The following is a 15717-nucleotide window of genomic DNA, read 5'->3' as shown; positions in this document are numbered from 1 at the left end:
ATGCAGGCAGCTCCTAAGAGAGACAAGGCATTGCCTGAAAAATCAAGAAGGTAAAATTCCACTAAGATACACAACCTCTGTGCTGGAGCATGTCCAAAGAAGGGCCATAAGGATGATCAGAGGGCTGAAGCACCTCTCCTACGAAGACAGACTGAGAAAGTTGGAGTTATTCAGTCTGGAGAGGAGAAGGCTCCAAGGAGACCTTACTGTGGCCTTCCAGTATCTTAAGTGGGGTCCTACAAGAAAGCTGGTGAAGGACTTTTTAGGATGTTGTATAGTAATAGGACTAAGAACAGTGCAAAACTGAAAGTGGGCAGATTCAGATTGTTCTTCAGGAAGTTCTTAACCACGAGAGTGGTTAGACACCGCAACAGATTGCCCAGGGAGGAGGTAGAAGCCAAATCCCTGAAAGTTTAAGAGTAGGCTGGATGTGGCTCTGAGCAACCTGGTGTAGTGCGAGGTGTCCTTGCCCACAGCAAAGGGGTTGGATGACTCTTGAGGTCCCTTCCAACCCTGACAATGCTATGATATAGAGATACTTGAGGAAGAGAAAAGAGCAGGCAGCACTGCAGCCTGAGTTCCTTTTAATGTTGCACAACAAAATCAAGGTAGAGTGCTTTGAAATGCTTTGAGTAAAAAGGTGTTAATCCAAGACTGACCATCCCCTTGAGTTACCTAGCCACTTCACAACAGAGTTAAAATGGAATTGTCACAACAACATCACAATTATATGCTTCGAGTATTAAAAAACCCAACAACATTCTAAGTGTCTTCAAAGAAATCCCAAAAATACCTCCTTTTCCTCCCCCATCCAAGAAAGGTAGCATGAAAATGGAAAGGATACTATGAACCTAAAGATACTACTAAGTTGTTGCTATTGTACTCACGGTGCAGAAGTGAGGTGATTGTGAACGCTTCGGCTTTCTTTAAATAGCATCCTAAAAGTGTTGAGAAAAGAAAGGTGAGGTGATTGCACAGAACAACCTGCAAATGGCCACTACATACTCAAACTATGCTTGATTGCTCAGAACCACCGTTTCATTAGCTGTTCCCAAAACAACTAGCAAAGAGTTTGTAGTGTTACTCTGATCTACTTCCAGGCATCTATAAGAAGCAGCATGCTAAAAATAAAGAAGGGAAGATTAAGTTTACATTCAAAATACCTCATTAAATGCCTAAGTCAACATAATGAAGTACTACCTCCTTCAGCTGGACAGAAGGAAAATGTTTTGAATTCTCTGTCTTCAAAGGCCAATGAAATATTTTAAATGCCAAAGGAAGGATTACTGTAAACTCTTCATGCTACCTGTCCTGCTGTAAACTAGCTACCTGCTACTGTAAACTCTTCATGCAGTGATCATAGGTTTGGGGTTAGTCTGTTCTGGGGTTATTTGCAAAGCACAGACTACAGTAGCTGATCTGGTTTCCAACTTTCTTCAATATTTTGTACAGGGTATTGTGTACCATTTCTGTGACTTCAATGACACTGACTTACCTGTTTTACTGCAGAGCAGGAATGGCAAGAGTTGATACAACAAATCTCAACACTTCACATGCTATTTTTCCCCCCTATCAACAAGTGAGAAACAAAAACGATTCCTGACCTGTACCTGCCCTACAGCTTGCTACCACAGCGCAGCTATGAATAGACAACTTATGAAAACTTGGTCTCCCTCCCTGATTCCAACTAGGCAAAGCCAGAACAGACACTGTTTTCCTGCACCACTGCCATGACCTAACACTGACCATATGATGAACAGCTGTCTAAACAAGAGCTTTCCACTACTGATAACACATCCTGTAGAGCTGCAGTATGAAAAACCCAACTATCCACAAATCTCACGTAATCTGGTAAAGAAATGTTGACATCCTCTTGCTATAGTTCCAATGTCTTACTTTTCAGAACCATCCTCACATTTTCTTCACCGTGCTTATCTCCAAACCTGTATTACATTGCTTCCCACGAGAGACTACTGAATGCTTAAGAACATCATTGAGCAAAAGAACATGCCTCATTACAAGTTCAACGTCCCCTGTCATTTTTACCCTGTACTTTGTCTAGTCCTTAATATTTTTCACTTTGGAATTAAATTAAAAATGAACCCCAGGCCTGAGTAATTTGTAGTACTGTCCTTAAAGGTTCAAGACAAAAGTGCAACTACTATAAAACAGAAGTCAAAGCTATGGTACAAAGAAATGACAGTGCAGTGTATGTTTCAAAGCAAGACCATGCCTGGAAATTAATCCCTCTACTTCATACATATATTTTCACACATAGAAGTTGATGAGATTGGTATGAAACTGTTGCTGTCTGATCATGACTTCAAATGTGCTGTTTGACCTGTACAAAACAAATGTGCTGGAAACCTACTTGCACGGCCAGCTTCAAAGATGAAGCAGCTCTTGGAATTAAAGGAAACAGACTTCCTGTTCCTTACATTTCTTTTTTGAACACAGGCACACACACCACACATTTGGATTGCAGGCTGTTTTCAGACACACGTGGAATTAATATGCAACCCAGTCACAACAGAAGCATCTTATGATATTTGAAAAGGCTTTGAGACAAAAGTGTTTCTTTAGGACAAAAGATATTTCTCCAAATCCACTAATAAAACCATCTCCTGGGGCATAGTATGGAACTTACATAGAAAATTCATGTGACAAAGGCATCTGTGATACACATGGAGAAATGAAGGGGGGGCAGTTTAAAGTTATGATAAGATTACCTCATGCTTCCATACTAAGCTACGAGGAACATTAGATAGCTAACTTTGAAACAGCATAACGTTGTTCCTCGGAGCTGAACCCACAAAGTTCTGGTACCTTAGACTTTGATTAGTAAGAATTCCTCAGAATCTAGTCAGTAGGCCATCTTTAATGTCTAACTTTCCAGTTTACACAGCTCCTCATTTGAGGCTACATATATAGCTAAACAATAAACCTCCAAATACATTGCTTCCTAAGCAGAAACACAGTGAAGCATCTCCCTGTAAAAATAGGACAAGTTAAAAAATGATCTTACAATGATACAAATTTTAGTAGAAAAACTGCCCCATTCCCCTTGATAATTGAAGCTTTCCTGGTCAACAGAAAGTTATGATCAGGCAGCTCTGAGTTTGTTTCATTTGCTGGTGCTTTTCATTTGGTTGGGTTTTTTTGGGGGCAATGGATTGTTTGTTTTTCCTTTGTTGTTCATTTCTTTCTGCATGTGGTTTTGTTTGCTGGAGAGAGTTGATGTTTGTTTGGTTCAGTTTGGTTTTTTTTCTGTGGTTGAAACCACTTTTTAAAAAGCTGATGGAAGTTTACAGGACACTTACTGTACAGGAAGGAGAAAACCGTGTATGTTATATGGCTTTGCAATACAAAGTTGTAACATGCTTCAGTTCTACGTACCCTTAGTTGATGTCATACTACCATTTATTTCACCACTAAGTGATCTCCATATCTGTTCTTAAAATGAACTGGGATCTCTTGCCTCACCTACAGGCTAGGGTCGGAGTGGCTGGAGAGCAGCCAGACAGAGAGGGATCTGGGGGTGCTGATTGATACCTGCCTGAACATGAGCCAGCAGTGTGCCCGGGTGGCCAAGAGAGCCAGTGGCATCCTGGCCTGCATCAGGAATGGTGTGGCCAGCAGGAGCAGGGAGGTCATTCTGCACCTGTACTCTGCACTGGTTAGACCACACCTTGAGTACTGTGTTCAGTTCTGGGCCCCCCAGTTTAGGAGGGACATTGAGATGCTTGAGCATGTCCAGAGAAGGGCGACGAGGCTGGGGAGAGGCCTTGAGCACAGCCCTACGAGGAGAGGCTGAGGGAGCTGGGATTGGTTAGCCTGGAGAAGAGGAGGCTCAGAGGTGACCTTATTGCTGTCTACAACTACCTGAGGGGTGGTTGTGGCCAGGAGGAGGTTGCTCTCTTCTCTCAGGTGGCCAGCACCAGAACAAGAGGACACAGCCTCAAGCTGCACCAGGGGAAATTTAGGCTGGAGGTGAGGAGAAAGTTCTTCACTGAGAGAGTCATTGGACACCGGAATGGGCTGCCTGGGGAGGTGGTGGAGTCGCCGTCCCTGGAGCTGTTCAAGGCAGGATTGGACGTGGCACTTGGTGCCATGGTCTAGCCTTGAGCTCTGTGGTAAAGGGTTGGACTTGATGATCTGTGAGGTCTCTTCCAACCCTGATGATACTGTGAATAAAAGCCTCCACAAGAGAGCATCTCATTCATGAGCAGACTTACTACACAACACTAGATCCTTGAAGAGAAGTCAGCTGTATACCAAAATGTGCAAAACTTTTGTTCCTTTTCATTACTATTTCACAAGCAACTTATCCTCATTTTCTACACTGACTGTTCTATGAAGTCTCAGTACAGTTATTTTTACAGATTTCACTAAAATCAAGGCATTCTTGAGCTGATTGGTTAATATTGTTGTATCATTTGGCTTTTACAGTTAGGACAATATTTGATGAGAAACTGTCTTTTGCAACAGGTGCTACAGGTGCCCAGCATCTCTATTTGCTTCTCTTCCAATTTAAAGTGCTTGAAAACTTTGTTCCATTTATATATAGCACAATAACCACTGTTGCTATCAATCCCCAACCACCTTTGTTTGCCTGATTCTTTCATCTTACATCAGTAGAAGCAAGTTTAAGTTTTCATTAAGAAACTGGTATGTTTTACTGTTCCACTCTGAACTGCAACACTACAAAGCATCCCAACTGCAGCCAAGAAATAAAAAAGCACAGACCTCAGTTTGAACTCTGGTGTTGAAATTCAACTTATAAAGTTTATGTCACACTGTATTATCAGACTGCTTATAAAGACATAGGCAAAACTGCTTTCTGTATCACTAGCACTTTCTATATCACAGAAAGAACTTCCAGTCTCATACTTGCCCCTCAAATGAAGCATCATGCACTGTTACAAACATCAGCAAATACAGTCTGCAGCAGATAACACCACCAAAAGGTTCTCCAAAGGAAAGAGCAGTTTTTAGCTCACAAGCATGCAAACAAGATAGAATTAACTTCTGAAAAACATCCATTCTTCTAAAATATTCCAGTTCCACTGACATGTTTCAAAGCTTAAAACAGTACAGAGCTGAGCCAGATGTGTGACAATAAGAAAGATCCAAGAAATAGTCATCATCAAAATAAACACATAAAGCAAGTATCTTACCTTGCCTGCATCCAGCCTTTAGGCCAAAGTGGTTTCACTTCTGTTTCCATAAACGTTTTGAGGTAATCTTCAGCAGACTGACTTCTATTTGGCTCTAGCTCATAGCATCCCAGCTTGATTTTGACAAGATTACACAACAGAGACCTGCAGGAAGAAACACAATAAAATAATCCTTTCAAAAGCTCAGCAGAAAAAGGCTGAGCAATGCTATATAGTTCCTGTTTCTTGCCAGCTGTAGGAAGAGCTCAGCTTCAAGTTCCAATCTCTGGTTTCTAGAAGTGTGCCAGTGGGCAAGTTTGCTTCTACCACTGGTACAATCTGCTACCCTCACTTCTACTGTTTCCAACAGACCATGTAGATAATTTCTCTTTCCTTCTTATTATCATTTTGTAATTGGTTTTACATTTTCTTTCTGGTTTATTCATAGCTCAAACATCTCCTCTCACTTTGCTCAGTGACCTCTATCTCATTTAAGACAAAAAATGTCCAAATACATTCTACTCTCAATAAAAGGTTCTGACAGGGATGCTGCCTTCTGTTGTCCTTAAAAACATAGCAGTACACACAGCTAAGTAACATTGTTTTTTCAGAGTCTCTTGAGTGAAAACTACAACAGATTTAAATCTCCTCTTTAAGTACAGCTCTCTCCAGGACAGCCCAAGCTATACTGGTTGTTTATAATGCATGAAGTTTGCTTCCTCATTGTCTTAACATACAAAGACAACTAACTCCATCAGCCTTTTTTAATAATACCTATATCCCTACTAAATGAGTTTAGGTTTTGCAATGGAAATGACTAATTTTCAAGGATCTAGTTGCTTTTAAGTCTGAAAAAAAAAGCCTGTCTAGATCACTTCAGTAACAGTAATCTCAGTTTTCAGTAAAATCTATTTTAGGAACAGAACAGTAAGAAATCATTTTAGACAAGAATCTGCGCTGCCCCTGAGAGAACACATATTGAGAGAGAAAGTGTGTGTGTGTGTGTGTTCAGAGGAGATGGGAGGGGATAAGATTCATGCATTCTGGATGCTGGCTTACCCAAGAACTAGGAGGTTTGCCAGTTCATTTTGTTTGCCCTATTTTGTCAGAAGCCTTCACAAAACACTGTCACACAATGAGCAATAATCTGCTGCTAGAATGACGGGAAGCACATGTAACTCTGCTTACACCTGCTCTTGAAGAAACTCAAGGTCTTAGGACCAGAAAAATTCTCATGTATTTAGACAAGGCAGATAAGGAAGCAGTGAAAGAAGGATTGCCTTTTAGCTAAAGAAAAGCACCTTTTATCATTGCACCATTCTAGCTTGGCTATTCAACCAACACTCTCCGAAACTTCTGAGGTGTATTTATGAGAACAACAATTTATTAAGCATTATCACATAGCAGCCTTTGGAGATCCCTTTATGAAGTCAGTGAAAACTCTTGGTGCAAAAGGTAGCTTGTCTCACCTCACTGTGTCATCCCAATGAAACTTCTTTCTAGGTCCCACAACCCTTTTTCCAGGTTTATCATCATCATCTTCCTCTGATCCATTTTTCTCTCGTTCATCTTCCGCTTGTGACCTACAGTCAGAGCAACTAGGGTTCTTTACGGGCACACAACACAGAACGTTTCCTTGAAAAGGGGTGGGGTTTCAGGTGTTAGGGAACAAAAACTACAACAGATGGGCCTGTCTTCAGATTGCTACAGCCTTCCTGAAAGAGTAAATGGTTCATTTTCCTCTCCTCATCACTTTATGGTCCTTAGAGACAAGTGAAAGGACACACTGTAGGGTTGTCATCAAGAATGCTGGCTATAAGCTTCATGTAGTGCCTCTACCTGGAAATAGCAGGATGCTTATGAATCTATTAATGCCTCTCCAAGCCTAAAAATCAGTTAACTATGAGGAGAAACCACCAAAATGAACAACAAATGTATCACAGAATCATAGAATCAACCAGGTTGGAAGAGACCTCCAACATCATCCAGTCCAACCTAGCACCCAGCCTTGTCCAATCAATCAGACCATGGCACTAAGTGCCTCAGCCAGGCTTTGCTTCAACACCTCCAGGGACGGCAACTCCACCACCATCTTGGGCAGCCCATTCCAGTGTCAATCACTCTCTCTGGGAAGAACTTTCTCCTAACATCCAGCCTAGACCTCCCCCAGCACAACTTGAGACTGTGTCCCTTTGTTCTGTTCCTGGTTGCCTGGGAGAAGAGACCAACCCCACCTGGCTGCAGCCTCCCTTCAGGTAGCTGTAGACAGCAATGAGACCTCCCCTGAGCCTCCTCTTCTCCAGGCTGCACACCCCCAGCTCTCTCAGCCTCTCCTCACAGGGCTGTGCTCCAGGCTCCTCACCAGCTTTGTCGCCCTTCTCTGGAAACATTCCAGTATCCCACACATTCCAGTATCTCAACATCTTTCTTGAAGTGAGGAGCCCAGAACTGGACACAACACTCAAGGTGTGGCCTGACCACAGAGGGAGTATAACCTCCCTTATCCTACTGGCCACACTGTTCCTGATCCAGGTCAGGATGCCTGCTGACTCATATCAAGAACCTGATCACACCATCCTGCTCCCGTAATCCAGCATTTTGAAAATCTCCAGTATCCTTCTCAGTTCATAACTGAGCAGAAGATCTATTTAATTCACTCTAAGAACTTATTTCTAGAGTCAGGTGGTAACATCATGAAAAACTACATAGCCTGTACAGCTGAAAGCTTACAGACACCTGTCAACTGGAGCTGAGTACTCTGAACTCAAGGAATGAAAGACATGGAGACAGACTTCCAGCTGGACTCTGGAACAGGCATGCAGAGACTGCAGAGAAATACCTACTTGGCATTCTTGGCTTGACTGCGGGCCTGACAGTCCTCCTGATACTTGCATAACTGTTCAGGCATGACATTACTGACAGCCAGTTTCAGCTTCTGCAGTGGTTCTCTCAAGCGGTCATCCTGTGAGAAGAGAAACACCAAAGCAGTCCTATAAGATGCATTGTAGAGAGTATTTCAGATGGTCTCACCAAAATTATTGCCTCAGGAATCAGCAAGAAATACTCCCAGCACTAACTACTGGCTCTAGCAACCACTTCCCACATGGCACTTCAGTTCTGTTAAGTGCCACAGCATTACAGAAATGCTCAGCCTTGACATTTCTCACACAACACATGGAAGTCTTTAGACCAGAAGCAATGAGGACAAGCACAAGGAAACATACCACGAATATTCCAAAACATTATGGCATGATCTCATTAAATGATGCTTTTTAATCCAAACTGGGAAGAAAATCTGACCTGGCTAATGAGTATCTCAACACTTGCAAATTAAGTCTCTAATTAATCAAGTCTCCAAAAAACTATGGTATAAAAACATTGCAGGTAGTGAGCAAAACAGACACATTAGATTTTAGTTATTATATGTGATTTCTGTACCTTAAAAAGATAAGGACTAAGTATTTAGAAGAGTCTCCAAATTTTGTAGTTCCTCAAACAAAGTAATATGCCATATACTTTCCTAAATGTTTTAAACTCTCTTCCTTCATCTTCTGACTTCAAATTTGAATCATAACTGCTTCTTGGAAAGAACTCAAAATATTAAGGGTTATGCTACCTAGTGGCTTAGAAATAGTGTACTAATCCATTTGCCTTCTTAAAAGGTTCCAAGATCTCTGCATTCATGATCTTCTGAGAAATTTATTTCTGGATTTAATCTAAAAAAACAGGTCAGGATACTTCAGATCACAGGTAAACTTCATTCAATAGGGAAACACATGAAGAGAAATGCAACTGCAAATGACACAAAATGTTTCTAAGACCTAGCCACAGAGGCACATCTGCACAAACAGCACAGCCTGAGTCATCTTTTATCCATCTAGCCTTCCTTTTTTCTTGATACAAAGGTGAATGCAAAAGTGTTGGGGATTATTTAGCTTGTCATAACCATGATTGTCTTTCTAGTTTTGCTGCTCTGACATGTGCCTTCTACCCAGCTTTCAATTGAAAGCACTTCACTCTCAAGGAATAGGAAGTACTTAAACTATTTGTTTCTGAAGTAATGACAACAGCAGGTACACACAGAAGAGAAAGCTTTTGAGCTGATCTAACAACTGATCCAAACTCTTTTCTCTGTTGGAGATTGTGTGACTGCTGCTCTGCTTTCTCTCCTTACCTGTATAACATAACTGACTCATGCTGGAGCTAATCTCCCCACCATTACCTGGACATTGAGGTGTAACTTCTTCAGACGTTTTATCAGTGTGTCCTTATTGCATGGCACAAAAGCCTCAAGGTGAGAGTACACTCCATTGCGGAGGGCAGGATTTATCTCCTGTAACTGCAGCTCAATGCTGACAAATAAACAAGAAATAGTCAATCAGTGAGGCACTCTGTGATGAAGATGACAACTGAATGAAAAACCTAAGGAAGCTGTGTATGTGTAACATTTTAGCTATGCATTATTTTAGTTTAAAACAGCAGCTTGCGACATTTTTTGTAAGACAGGGAGGCAGGCTTAATCAACGGCAAGAAACAATTGCTATACACATACTTCACCAGTGCAGAACAGTCAAATTTTGGTTACACCCACCACAGCCCATCAAGCTTGATACAATTTTGACTGCAGTCTCCTAGAGATGACTATTTGTTTTAGAATAGAAAACAGAACCTTCTACAGGAAAGGCTTCATTGACAGGTTACAGAGTAGAAAGAGCTAGCACTTGATGAAAGCTGAAGGTGTTCTGAGATATGAAAGTGGGGGACAACGAAATAATGGCAGTTTTTGCTGAGTTTTACACGTGAAGTCAAGGACACAGAGCAGTACAAAACACTTTACACTGGATAGACAGACAGATAGTCATGACAGCTATTGTGTTTTATATATAATCTCTTTAGCTAGTAACTAGCTTAAACTGATCTACCTTCATTGACTTTAAAGGGCTTTGTTGGAACAACCTCAATAATATTTCCTCTTCTGTACTTTTCCTTTCACCCCCTTTCAAAAAAGGGAAGGTTGTACAGATAAGCACTTACTCCAGCAGAATATTATTCATGTCTTGCGTGAAAAACTTCTTCCTGCCTTCTTCATCAAACATCTTGGCAGCCTGAAAATACAGCAATAAAGAGTATCCAAAGGTTCATAGAGCATCTTTACTTTTACAGCTGTATTACATTTCTATTTTGCAGAAAGCAGCATTACTTGGAAAAAAATAAAACCCAAACTATACTCAGCTGTTTAGAAAAAAAGTGATGACTGTAATTACAGTCAAGCAAAAATTTCTTGCTCTAGGGCATGATGAATCTGCCCAATGTTAATTCATCTTTTCCATAACCAGGAAGAAGGAAAATGGCAGATCTTTTATTATCTCCCCACCAGCAACATTCTGCTGTTTAAAGAGGACTGCTTAACAAATCAAGCAGGTAACACATTCCTACTCTTTATCTTTTCTACCTGTTACATGTCTCATCCAGTTAACCTCCCAGCCTTCATACATCCATCTCAATCCTTCACTGCAATTTCTACAGTGGGATTAAGCATGCAAGAGGGTTACTTCATTCCTCTTTTCTGGTGCTGTCCAGCAGTCTTGCCTATTTAGACTACCTCTCTTAAATAACTTTGGTCTTTTCCTGACTTTGTCTAGGGTCAGGGGAAGAACAGAAAAAAAAAAAAAGACAGCCTTACTCCTATGCATGCTTCCTTTTATTAAAATGGTTTTCACTGGTCTCACAGGAATGCCCATGCAGAATCCCTTTATTTTTGTTCTTATCACCTAGATTCTTGTTTTCAAGCAATGAGCTTGTAGGAGAAAGCCCACAAGTTCTGCATCATCAGTAAGATGCAAGAATCTGTAAGATCTTTTCTCTAGTGTTCACCTACTTTGCAGACTTACAGAAGAGAAAATCACAAATCACTTTTAGAGGCTTACTCTTGTCTTATATTCTGACACTGGGGCAATTCAGCAAACAGCTAAAGAAGCTAGAAAGATACGCATGCAGAAAAGCAGGCAAGTGTGGTATCATTCTAATGACTGACATAGATTAGAAAGTCAACATGCTACAGGGTTGAATTGTCAAATAATTAGAGATCTAATTCTGCCTTTACAAAAAAGGAGTGGCTTGTGACAAAGTAGCCAAGAACTACAAATAAATGCCAAGTGTTAACTTGATAAAATGATTTTATTACTATGAAGTACTTACTGTTCTTCCTCTTCATAACTGACTCATCTAAGTTTCAAAGAAAACTCTACACTGCACAGGAGAACAGGAGCCTGATATTCTGTCAGAAACCACAGGGTAGCCCATTGGGTGCTTTACTGCTTCAGTCCTGAGCATCAACACCAGAGCTTAAGTTCCTGTAAGAACTGCATTCTGCTGATGACTTTCTACTGCTGAGGGGATGATACTATCTGTGTAAGAATTCTGAAGCATTTGTCCTGCTGAAAAAACAACCTGGAAAGATTATAGATGTTTACAGTGGTAGGACACCAAAGAGACAGGTTGGAGGGTCTTGAATCGCTATCTTTAAGCACTATTAACACAAGGACTGATACAGTCTTCTGGTTTATGTCAGTGGAAGGAAATATATGCCTTGACGTTGTAGTTCCAGACAGCCCTTAAAAGGCTGTTTCAGCATTACAATGTCATGCTGGACAGTGTTGCTGGCTTTTGAAGGCACCAACTCTGGGAGATTGTAAAAGTGTATTGCTATGAGTGAACTGTGGCTGCTTTGGTGGAGGTGAGTGTGGTTTTGTTTTGTTTTTTTCCCTTCTCCTCCTTTGGTTTGTTTGTTTTTCCCCCCCTTTCCAGATGGATTATCTTGACAATTACCTTCACAATAAGAAACAAAAGCTATGCTATTACTTCCCTGTTTGTGTACAATAATGCTTCCTATCAGGGTAGTTCAAAATTGCCCAACTAGGGAACTACAACACATTAATCTACAAAAAGTAGTCAGGAGTTTTGGCTGTATTTGGTCAGTAGCTTTTCTGATTTTTATTATGTTTATAATCTAGATATGTCATACTGCATTCATGGAACACAGGCTTTTTCCTACAGCTTTATGCACTTTTATCTTTTTTTGCACTAAAGGTAAGAAAAGGTGTGAGGCTGGTAATTGTTTAACAAGGCTCATTTCTTTTTTTGTGCTTTTTTAGAAGGTGCTCCCCCTCACTGACAAAGTATCAGTTGACTGCAATTTGCAAAAGGTAAGGAAGCTGCAGTCTGTAACTCAACACAACCTATTTTTCCTCACATGTATGGGTGGATTTTCTCTGCTCAGCCAGCACCAAACTTCCACAAGACATTATGAAAAGCAGAAGATAGAAGAGTTAGGCTTTCCAGGAACCACTGAATTAAAGCTCTCTTCCAACTGGAAGGAGCTTGTTATGCAGTAAAGCTGCAGGAATTCAAGGCAAGCTGCTAACTTCCTGATTTTTGGCCTAATCCAGTTCTACAGTTTTGGTAAAAGCTTAGCCTTGCTATGTATCAACAATAAACTGAATATTCAAAGGCAGACAAAATTCTCTCTCTCACTTCAGTAATATTAACTCTTTGGTTGTATTTAGCTTGGTACATTCAAATATAACTAATAACACTGTAAGACATTTCCATAAGGTAAGATAACCATTACATTTTATCATTACTCTAACACAGTAAAAAGCAACCTGTTACTGTCTAAACTCTTGTTTACCAAAAAAGTAGCAACTTGAACTGCTTTCACCAAACTTACTCTGAGTAAGGAAAAGCTGCACTTTACTTCAAAAAAGAAACAAATGTTTTCATGTAAGCATCTGGGCAATCTAACAAGAAGCACATCATCTTACTAGCTCTGATCCCTTTCAATAAGCTGTTGGGATGTTTGTAACCTGAGCATTTACTATTTGTCACTGATATATTTGACCAGTTCGTACTCCATTCTAATCTTTCAAAAGAAAATATTTAACTTTGATTTTTGTTTTCTCTTGTTGTTGCTGGTTTGGTGGTTGGTTGGTGTGGTTTTGGACTTTATAAAGCCAAAAACTCAGGACACTGAATTGTAAGGTGCAGCTATATTCCAGGTTTCCCACTTCAAAGTAAGGAAACATTCATTTCACCAGCTAATAGTTCAGGTTGAAGTAACACTGATATTTCCATTATGGAAAAATCCCAAACAAACATAACAAGTTAGTGTACACAGAAGACTCAGAAAACCTCCTCTACATTGTGAAAAAAACACTGCTTTAACAACTGACCTGCATCACCTCTGTGCTCATTTTCATCTCAGTATAAATACAGCTTTAAGATAAACACTGTGATGAGTTCTACAGTGATCTAACACTAATTAACTAACACTATGATCAGTTAGTTTCTGCCAGCAATGATGACAATCCAGGCTCTACTCAATTCTTCCTCGTTCTCTCAGATTCCTGAATGCAATCTCTTGACGCCGAATGCATACTTACTGTGCGAAGGTCCCCAATGCGCTTTTCAAGTAGCACAGGTAGACCTTCTGGGAGGGCAGGCACCTGCTTGGGTGTCATGACCTGAGAGGTGTAGGTTGCCTGAGTGACATTTCCATTTTCTCCTGACAGCTCAGACACTGGGCTGCCATCAGAAGTGCCATCAAGCAACTTGTCAAAGTCAATGTCTCCCAGCATCTCCAGGGCACTTTCAGCTTCTTGCATGAGCTCAGGTTCATTTGTGCTACCAAAAATGGAGAGGACAGGATCACTGCTCCTAAGATTCAAGTCAGAGATATCGTTTCCTGCACTGAGAGAGGAGGAAGGAATTTTACTAGGAGTAGAGGTTGCAACAGCCACTGGAGGTTTTGGACTTGATTCCTTCTTCCTCATGGCTTCCTTCTCCTTTTGAAATTTACGGATCATGGCAGCCAGAGAGAGCGAGTCTTTATATAGTTTCTTCTTCTTCTTTTCAGACTTGTGTGAATTTAAGGCCATTACTCTGTAAGGGAAAGAAATGTTATTAGCGTGCATGTGATGCAAGGCCTTGACAGCATTTAAACAGAAACTCACTTAGTACAATCAAAAACATTGCCAGGGAGAAGCAGCAAGTACTTCAAGCTTCCATCTTCAGATTGTTCTATTAATTACCATAAACCTTTGCTGGTCGTGTCATGTGCTCCACCTGATTTGTTTTGCTATGTTTTGGACACATTAAAGCAAAGGTTGTTCTGCTTTGACCTCTCTAATCATGGAGAAGCTGGCACAGTTGTTAAACTTGTGGCAGATCTACGCTAACAAAACACCTAAACCTGATGGAGGCAAGTTGCTTTAAGCTTAGGCACACCATGTAGATTACAAGAAATTATCTTCATTTATGTGCTACTTCAGATAAACATTTCCCACCAGTTCATCATGCTGATGAAAATTACTGTTGGATAAACTTAAATATCCAAAGTATGACAACTTCCACTCAACAGGTTTTGTAGAAGCCAATTAAATACCTCACCACCTTGATCTTTCCACTCTAGTCTTCAGAACTCATGAAAGCAGGCATGAAGTCAGAAAGAAACATATAAAATAATTAAGCAATGTTTATAGCTTTCCAGAGTAGAAATCAAGGGATAAAGGCAAAATTCTCTGTCATTAGAAGATGTAATTCCTAGTGCTGTGTAAGGCTTTGAGTAGAACAGTGATGGACAATGTTATTTGTAGACAAAGCTTCTGCAATTTGTCCTTTTTTTTGTTATTCCTTGTTCAAAATTGAGGGACAAATAATTAACTCGCAGGATTTAATGAAATCCAAATTCCAACCCCAAACCTCTTAGCTATTGCTTACTGTATTTTAAAACTATGTTCTAAACAGTTGTGATGACCTTGCTATGGCAATCTTGAAACCAAACCTCACATAAGTCAAGGGCTCATGTGAAGAAAAAAACCTACCCCAACTGCTTAGGAACTTTCATCTTCCGAGGTTTCTTCTCCTTTTCTGTGCCTTCATCTTTCCGTTTGCGCTTCTTCATTCCACGATCTTCACTCTCTTTCAACTTTGCTATCTAGAAAAGAGATTGAAGAGAGGACAATGATTCTTCCAGCTTAAATTACAAAAAGAAACATTTAATTTTCATTACACTTTTCAGGAAAAATACTTCAACAGGCATAAAGGCAAACAGTACCACTGGATTCCTGTCAGCAACTGCAGTTGCTCACAAGTCTCAATCATTAACTATTTCTGAACAGTTACTGAATTCAGTAAGAAAAAACCCCAGGCAAACACAGACTTAGGTCCTGTTAGTATGACCAACACCAACCTCAGAAGAGTGAATCCCCTTTGCCACCTTCTGTTAGCACATATTCACTGCTGCATATTAAGTTATATAGTTTGAAATATCTGTCTGGACGACTCAGATGGGCTGTCTTCTCTCCCCAGTGAACTGAACCCCAGCTTCCTTGCTGATCCATGCAGCACAGGGAAAAAGAAAGCCTCCACAAGGCAAACATCATTTGGCACAGACAAAACTTCAGCATGTTACCAATACTGTACCAAATCTAAAACAGAGCACTGAAAGGGCTGTTCTGAAGAAAGTTAACCTCAACCCAGTTGCAATCAATATTCCCTGTTG

General features: G+C 40.5%; 1 protein-coding gene across 1 annotated transcript in view; it reads right to left on the bottom strand.

Annotated features, from left to right (window-relative positions):
• The window catches only part of UBN2 (ubinuclein 2), a 49594-nt gene that overhangs the window by 11948 nt on the left and 21929 nt on the right, over window positions 1-15717 (bottom strand). The window contains exons 5-12 of the mRNA XM_064155100.1: window positions 15038-15150; window positions 13598-14096; window positions 10191-10261; window positions 9379-9508; window positions 8000-8118; window positions 6626-6739; window positions 5178-5321; window positions 888-938 (exon numbers count right to left, since the gene is read on the bottom strand). Coding sequence (XP_064011170.1) covers window positions 888-938; window positions 5178-5321; window positions 6626-6739; window positions 8000-8118; window positions 9379-9508; window positions 10191-10261; window positions 13598-14096; window positions 15038-15150 — 1241 coding nt within the window. The remainder of the gene's footprint in view (window positions 1-887; window positions 939-5177; window positions 5322-6625; window positions 6740-7999; window positions 8119-9378; window positions 9509-10190; window positions 10262-13597; window positions 14097-15037; window positions 15151-15717) is intronic.

The sequence above is a fragment of the Pogoniulus pusillus genome, chromosome 15 (genome assembly GCF_015220805.1).
Source record: "Pogoniulus pusillus isolate bPogPus1 chromosome 15, bPogPus1.pri, whole genome shotgun sequence".
Classification (NCBI taxonomy): Eukaryota; Metazoa; Chordata; class Aves; order Piciformes; family Lybiidae; genus Pogoniulus; species Pogoniulus pusillus.
This window is presented reverse-complemented; position numbering and strand designations above follow the sequence as displayed.